Source organism: Nyctereutes procyonoides, unplaced genomic scaffold (genome assembly GCF_905146905.1).
Source record: "Nyctereutes procyonoides isolate TBG_1078 unplaced genomic scaffold, NYPRO_anot_genome, whole genome shotgun sequence".
In the NCBI taxonomy this organism is placed as follows: Eukaryota; Metazoa; Chordata; class Mammalia; order Carnivora; family Canidae; genus Nyctereutes; species Nyctereutes procyonoides.
The window spans coordinates 1,697,805-1,706,073 of record NW_026575132.1 but is presented as its reverse complement, the minus strand read 5'-3'; the positions used below and the strand labels follow the sequence as shown (position 1 = coordinate 1,706,073).

The 8,269-nt window shown below is 50.6% G+C and overlaps 1 protein-coding gene across 3 annotated transcripts in view; it reads left to right on the top strand.

Moving 5' to 3' along the window:
- Positions 1-1,246: 1,246 nt before the first annotated feature.
- STAT4 (signal transducer and activator of transcription 4) overlaps positions 1,247-8,269 on the top strand; it is a 95,054-nt gene continuing 88,031 nt past the window's right edge. For all 3 annotated transcript variants that reach the window (XM_055345695.1, XM_055345694.1, XM_055345693.1), the window contains exons 1-3: positions 1,247-1,500; positions 5,325-5,453; positions 6,976-7,120. In XM_055345695.1, the coding sequence (XP_055201670.1) occupies positions 5,326-5,453; positions 6,976-7,120 (273 nt within the window). In that variant the 5' untranslated portion in view covers positions 1,247-1,500; position 5,325. The remainder of the gene's footprint in view (positions 1,501-5,324; positions 5,454-6,975; positions 7,121-8,269) is intronic.

The following is an 8,269-nucleotide window of genomic DNA, read 5'->3' as shown; positions in this document are numbered from 1 at the left end:
ACAGACTCAGCTGCCTTGGATCCTGGGCTCCAGGGTAGGGATGGTGGGGCGGGGCGGGGGGGGGGGGAAGGGATGTGAAGGGGAGATTCCCGGATAGGTTGGGACCAACTTGTACAGAATTTTGAGTGCCAAGAACTTAGACCTTTCAGAAGAGACTTGCCTCCCCAGAGGAAACCAGACTCTGCGCCTAGCTTATGGGATAGCCCACATTAGGGACTTGCCGCAGGTGGGGACTGAGCAGCAGAGCCAGCAGCCAAGACCAGGCCCACCTGGCGTGTCGCCCAGTATGCTTGGGGAGTTGACCCACTTACTCTGGTGATTCTGGTGCACGTGGGAGGGAGAGGGGTGAATTTAAGCAGGTGATCAGATCACAATGTCAGGAGGGAGAGGAGAACCCAGGAAGCGCACCTGAGTGAGGGAGGCCCTTACCGGCGTACCTTGCTTTGACTCCTGTGTAAGCAAATGGGGCCATTCTTTCTGCCTGGGTCAGTCTGTCTTCCTTTATTTTGTCCTCATGTTCCTGAACATTAGTAGGACTGTGTGTGAGGAGTAGCCTCTAGCTCCGAGGAGAGGAAATATGTCAGATCACCAGGGAGAGAGGGCGGGCCAACATCTGGCCTCACCAGGCTCAGAGACACCTGATGGAGTCACTCCGGTGGCTCCTCCGGCACCGTCTGTCTCTCCAGGTACAGAAGAGGTGTTAGAACCAGAGCAGGACAAGGCTCCCTCGGCCCGTGATTCTAGAAGAGGCCCGTGTCACAAAGGGAGAAAAGCATCCCGTGGCAACCAGGTGCGGGGCTCCGCAGGTAGGAGCGACCGGGGCTCTGGGTTCGGCTGCCCCCCCCCGCCCCCCCGTGAGGGACCCCGCGGGCCTGGAGCCCCAGAGGTCTCTGAGCCTGGTGGTCGGGTACCGGCGCCCCTTCCTCCCTAGGTGCCCCCCTCCTCCGCAGGCGCTCCCTCCTCCCCAGGTGACCCCTCCCTCCCCAGGCGCCCCTTCCTCCCCAGGCGCCCCTTCCTCCTTAGGCGCCCCTCCCTCCTCCCCAGGCGCCCCCTCCTCCTTAGGGCTGGCGCAGCAGGGTGAGCGGCCTGGGGGGGCAGGAAGCCAGGGACCTAGGTGCTAGGTGCGGGCGGGGAGGTGTGCGGGCGAGCGCGGGAAGGCCCAAGAAGGGGTGCGGAGCCCCGGGCGGCCCCTGCCGCACCTGCTGACACCCGGGCGTACGCGGAGTGATGGGGGGCGGGGGGGGGGCTGCCGAGCGGCTCCCGCCTGCGGTTTCTGCTCTTTAGCGTTTCTAGAAGAGAGAGTGGGTGGGAACCGAAGCCAGTAAAGTCCCGGAGCCTCTGGGCTGACGCACAGGAAAGCCTCGAGGGGGCGGAGAAATGCAAATCCGCGGCTGACGACGGCGCCCGCGGCCGGTCCTGGGTCCTTGGTCCTGGGTCCTGGGACTGCGGAGGGCGCCTCCCACGGGACTGGACGCCGCGCGAGGCCTGGGCCGACGCCGGGTGAGTAGGCCGGGCCTCCTCCGGCTCCTGCTGCTTCTGCTCCTGCTGCTGCTGCTGCTGCTGCTCCTGCTCCTGTGGGATCCCCTGCAGTACGGCCCGTGGCCCTGCACGACGGGGGTGGGGGGGAGGGTCCCCGCGGCCCTGGACCACGGGGTGGGGTGTCCCCGCGGCCCTGGACGATGGGTGAGCTCCCGCGGCCCTGGACGACGAGGGAGTGCTCCCGCGGCCCTGGACGATGCCGGTGTCCCCGCGGCCCTGGACCACGGTGGGGGGGGGGGGGGAGGTGTCCTCGCGGCCCTGGACGACGGGGCGTGGCTCCTGCGGCCCTGGACCACGGAGGGGGGTGTCCCCGCGGCCCTGGACGATGGGGGTGTCCCCGGCCCTGGACCACGGAGGGGGATGTCCCTGCGGCCCTGGACGATGGGGGAGCTCCCGCGGCCCTGCATGATTGGGGGGCGAGGTGTCCTCGCGGCCCTGGACGACGGGGGGTGGCTCCCGCGGCCCTGGACGATGGGGGTGTCCCCGTGGCCCTGGACCACGGTGGGGGGTGTCCCTGCGGCCCTGGACGATGGGGGTGTCCCCGGCCCTGGACCACGGAGGGGGATGTCCCTGCGGCCCTGGACGATGGGGGAGCTCCCGCGGCCCTGCATGATTGGGGGGCGAGGTGTCCTCACGGCCCTGGACGACGGGGGGAGGGTGGCTCCCGCGGCCCTGGACCACGGCAGGGGGTGTTCCTGCGGCCCTGGACGATGGGGGTGTCCCGGCCCTGGACCACGGAGGGGGATGTCCCCGCGGCCCTGGATGATGGGGGAGTTCCCGCGGCCCTGGACATGGGGGTGTCCCCAGCCCTGGACCACAGGGGTGGGGGATGTCCCTGCGGCCCTGGACGACGGGGGGGGGGGTGGCTCCCGCGGCCCTGGACGATGGGGGTGTCCCCAGCCCTGGACCACGGGGGTGGGGGATGTCCCCGCGGCCCTGGACGACGGGAGGTGGCTCCCGAGGCCCTGGACGATGGGGGTGTCCCCAGCCCTGGACCACGGGGGTGGGGGATGTCCCCGCGGCCCTGGAGGATGGGGGAGCTCCCGCGGCCCTGCACGCCGGGGTGGGGGGAGGTGTCCTAGCGGCCCTGGGGGCTGGGGGGTGGCTCCCACGGCCCTGGACGCCAGCACCCCCCCCCCCCGCTCCCCCACTGGCTCCTCTGGGCAGAACTGTGGGCCGGGCCCGGGCCTGGGCCTGGCATCCGGAAGAGGTGCTGTGGCCCCGACTGGGGTGCGGCCCCCAAGGCCTCGAGCCGCCCTTGGGCCGCGCCAGGCGCCCCAGGAAAGTGGACAGGCGCTCGGTTCTCAGAAGGGATGTTGCCCAGATTCCTTGTGATAGGAGAATTGGCCATTAGAGACTGAAAGGATGACTGCAGACCTGTCTAGGGGCTGCCTCCGGGGAGAGGGCCTCAGTCGCCCTCTGGACGGGGCCCCAGGGCCTGGGACTGAGCTCCCCAGCTTTGCCACGTGTTCAGTCCAGTGAATTCTTAGAAAACAGATCTTGGTCCAAATCATAGCAGTGACAATTGTAGTGGCATTTGCAGCTCCTGCTCTCTCACCGGTGCCTGGAATAAGTTGGCAAGGACCTAGTAGGACAGTGTCACTGTGGCACCGGAACAACTATTCCAGTTTTATGTGATCTGTTTATCAGTCTATCTGTCCGTCTGTCTATCTGTCTGTCTACCTGTCTGTCTGTCTATCTCTACCAGCATCTGCAAAGACGACGGTGTCTGATGTCAGGAGACCTCGGATTGGTCCTTGGGTGCTGTGCATCTTGGATAGGAGTCATCTTCCTTGTCCCTCCAATTTTTTTTTTTCATTTCTAAAGTTGGAGTAAAATTTACTCTCCACCTGCCCTGTTCGTAGCCACCCCAGAATTGCCACTCCCTTGCCAAGCACTCGCTGAGCACTTACAACATGCCTAGAGTGGAGCATGTAAAAGTCTTCAAGATATGAAATGATGTAGAAATAAAACATTATTTCTTTTTCCAGTTCCTTTCTTTTAGCAAAACATTCCTCTATAGATTTAGGTCAGAGAAAAGGTGCCCTGAGAATGGTTCCATTTGAAACCTGAGGAATATGTATATGAAATATATGAAATATGTTATTGTGACCTTATAGGCAAAAGAAATCTTAACTTATTACAAGGCCAAAATATTGTGGTGATTAACCATGTAAAAGTTTTGTTCCTTGATCTAAAATTGCTGATAAAACAATCGGAACTTTGGCTTTGGAAAAAGCAAAATACTGTAACTTAATTAAGACTGTCCTAGGGATCCCTGGGTGGCGCAGTGGTTTAGCGCCTGCCTTTGGCCCAGGGCGCGATCCTGGAGACCCGGGATCGATTCCCACGTCGGGCTCCCGGTGCATGGAGCCTGCTTCTCCCTCTGCCTGTGTCTCTGCCTCTCTCTCTCTCATTCTATGTGACTATCATAAATAAATAAAAAATTAAAAAAAAGACTGTCCTATTAATCCCCCTGTGTTAGGAAATGCCTAAAGCTTCTAAATTGGCCAGAGTAGGGTACCGTGGAGGAAACGCATACTTTTGTTTTGTGACAGGCTGCGAAATACGTATCAAGTGTGGTTTCCTCCTCAGTTAACCTGAGGGGTTAACCACTCTCAGGTGCACATCAGAGACTAATGAAGAGTAGACTTTAAAAGCTCTGCACAGTCATAGTGGATCATCATACAGAGAAATATAAATATGTATTGATTTAGAGATATTTCAACCTGAAAGAATTAGAGCCCACAGAAATGCATACGTGAAACTCTTCATAAGGCAAAGACCACATTCGACTAGAGGTCTAGGAATGCGAGCATGAGTCTGGAAGCCAGACACATCTGAAATAAAGAAGGGTTGGGGAAAAAAAAGAAAAGAAGAAGGGTTGGGTAGGAGCGACTTTTATTGGGGGCTCTTCACGCGGAAAGTCTTACGAGGTTCTGAGAAGGTACAGTTGAATATGTTTGCCTTCTGGTTGCTCAAAGTCAAGAGTGCAGAGGGAGCAAAGGAAGGAAAGGAGTTTGTTGACAACACAGATTTGTGTGACAGAGTGGAGGTGTTGAGGGGGAGTGAAAGCTTTCTGGAGAAAGTTCTGGAGTTCCTGTTAGACCAAAGCAGGATGTGGTTTGGGAACAGAGAACTTTTTTTCCTTTATTAGAGATGACTTAGGGAAAAGCTAAGAATTGCTTTATCTTTGGATGGAAGGCATTGTCTCTTTACTGTTGTCTTAAATAGGGTGACTATAAAAGAAAATTTTTTCCAGTTACTTAACTAATGGACGACATTGTCTTTCTTTGAAGTCTGAGCGAGGGACACCTGAGTGGTTCAGCGTCTGCTTTCAGCTTAGGTCATGATCCCAGAGTGCTGGGTTCGAGCCCCACATAGGCTTGCTGCGCTCAGCAGAGTCTGCTTCCCCCTCTCCCTCTTCCTCTGCCTCTCCCCCATTTGTGCTCATTCTCTCTCTTGCTTGCTCACTCCCAAATAAATAAATAAATAATTTTTTTAAATCCAAAGGAAAACGCCCATGTACCACAGTAAATTTTTTTAAAGACTTTATTTATTCATTTGACAGAAAAAGTGATAGCACAAGCAGAGGGAGTAGAAGGCAGAGGGAGAAGCAGACTCTCCGCTGAGCAGGGAGCCTGATGCAAGGCTTGATCCCAGACCCCAGGATCGTGACCTGAGCAGAAGGCAGATGCCCAACCGACTGAGCCACCCAGGCGTGAACCATGTACCACAATCATTAACGTTATTTTTAAACTCTAATTTTACCTCTTCATTTATAGCATGTCTCAGTGGAATCAAGTCCAACAGTTAGAAATCAAATTTTTGGAGCAAGTAGATCAATTCTACGATGACAACTTTCCTATGGAAATTCGACATCTGTTGGCTCAGTGGATTGAAAATCAAGACTGGTAGGATCAAACATTATTGTATTTTCCTTAGAGGCTGATATACAAATGCCTTATGCTCTATCCTTGTGAATTTATCCTATGATCTGCTTTTGACTGAGTACATACATTATTTCAGATCGAGAACTTTCTTCAAGGATTTGGAAAGTTTCCTCAAAGGAAAATCCTTGTCCTTTCTGGTTTCATGTATTGTAGATGACAATTTAGTGCTTCTGGCACTTTGGTTTTTTTGTAAGCCCAAATCCCAGTAATTTCTAAATATTAAAAAGCCAAGAAGTAAACCTATCGCTTACATCAATTTTCAACATACAGACACAATATAAATAATTATTTTTTCTTATTATGTTTTACAATCTTTCCTTAAAGCTCTGTTTATCATGTACAGTTAACCTTTTTTCTTTGAATAGTCCTCTTTTTTATTGTGATAAAATATACATAACATTTACCGTCTTAGCCATTTGTAGATACACAGTTTAGTGGCACTAAGTATATTTACGTCGCTGTACAAACCATCACCACCATCCATCTCCAGAACTTTTTCATCTTCCCAAACTGAAACTGTGGCCTCATTAACCAATAACTCCTCACCCTCTGGCCCCCCAGTCCTGGCAAACACCATTCTATTTTCTCTCTCTCTGAATAGGACTATTCTAGGTACTTCATGTAAGTGTAATCACACAATATTTGTGCTTTTGTGGCTGGTGTATTCCACTTACCAAATTTTTCCTAGGTTCATTCATGTAGCATGTATCAGAATTTCCTTCTCTCTCTCTTTTTTTTTTTAGAAACTTCCATTCCTTTTTTTTTAGTTTTTATTATTTATTCATGAGACAGAGAGAGAGAGAGAGGCAGAGACCCAGGCAGAGGGAGAAGCAGGCTCCATGCAGGGAGCCCGATGTGGGACTTGAACCCGGGTCTCCAGGATCATGCCCTGGGCCGAAGGCAGGCGCTAAACCGCTGAGCCACCCAGGGAGCCCCCTCCTTCTCTTTTTAAGGCTGAGTGATATTCTATGTAAATGTATACCACATTTTGTTTATTCATCTGTCAATTAGCACTGGAGTTGTTTCTACCTTTTGGCTACTATGAATAAAACTAACATGAACACTGATGTACAAATATCTGTTCAAGGACCTGCTGTCAGTTCCTGCCCAGAAGTGGAATTGCTGTTTGTAACTCAGTACTTATATTTTGAAAAGTATCTATCCTATTTTCCACAATGGCTGTACATTTCCCGTTTCCATCAGCAAGGCACAAGGGTCCCAGTTTCTCTGCACCCACACCAACACTTGTTATTTGAGGATTCAGTAATGGCCATCCTACTAGGTATGAAGTAGTACCTCATGTTTTGATTCGCATTTCCCTAATGATTAGTGATGTTGAGTATGCTTTTAAGTGTACAGTTTAATTTGTAAAAACTTTAAGTGCTTGCCACTGTAGAATAGATTTTACCAAAATTAGTATGGTAAAAAAGCAGACATTTCACTAAGTTGTTTCCTGTTGCATAATAACACTTTTGTTTTTTAGGGAGGCAGCTTCCAACAATGAAACCATGGCAACAATTCTTCTTCAAAACTTGTTAATACAACTGGATGAACAGTTAGGTCGTGTTTCCAAAGAGAAAAACCTACTCTTGATACACAATCTAAAAAGAATTAGGAAAGTCCTTCAGGTGAGAATGCATTTTACTTTTTCAAAAATGTTTGGATTTATGTGTCTTAAATTCAGCCAAAAAATTAAATATGTACCCTTATGTTATTTTCAATTCAGATTTAAGAGGGAAAATTTGAATTCTCTTATCATGTTAAGTTTTGTGCTCCATTTTATTAATTAATGTTTGCTTTTTACGAAATTTTGAATCTGAAATACACTATAAGTGGGGAGGTATGTGTGATTTTAATGTGACTATTTACCAGTTATGTTTAAGACTGGACCGAAGATTTGAAAGACGTTAAGTTCATGGCTATCTCCCGTTTCTTCCCTTGCCTTCTCTCTCCTAGAACAATCTAGTTAGTATTGTGGTTGTATATATCCTTCCAGATTTGGCTCACATCTCACCTCCCTCAAAAGTGTTTCTTGGTACTCTCTAGCCCCTAGCTCTAGGTTTCTAGCCTCTAGCTCTGCAAAGGTTTGGCCAGGCAAAGCCCATCCATCTGTGTTCCCACAACACATCTGTACCATGGCATTTAGTATATTTTACATCAGTGTAAATTCTGTGAGTTGTCTTCTCCCCCAAACTGAGAACTTTAGTATTCAACTGTGAATTCCCAGCGCCTGCCTCAAAACTGGATATATAGTAGATGTGTAATATTCATTGAAGAAGGAGCTAAATGAGTGAAGCGAGGGAAATAGGGATCTAAAGAATTAAGGGTAGGCTAATACTGAGTTAAACTGAGCTGTGCTAACATTCATAATGAACTCTGAATAGGAACTGCTATAATATTTCCTGAGTGGCTATGCAATGTATCAGGCAACATGAAAAGTGCATCTGCCACTTTTCAGTGAGGCATTCTTAAAATCCCAAAGTTATAGTGCATGTATTTTTAGAAATTTTTATCTAGACTGTAATAGAAATGTACTGGAAGTTACTAACATTTGTGGGAGGGACATAGATGTTGTTCTGTTTGTTGTATGGATTTCACTGAGCTGTCTTTGCCCTTCTAATCCCCTACAACTTGCAAAACACTTGGCCAGGTAGGAAAATAGCTTCTTGCCAACAAAACAGGATTTTTCACAGTATAAAGCAAGCTGTCTCTTACAGGGTTAAGACATTTGACCTTGGCTTCATTAGCTTAGTGCTCTAATCAATAAACTAAAACAG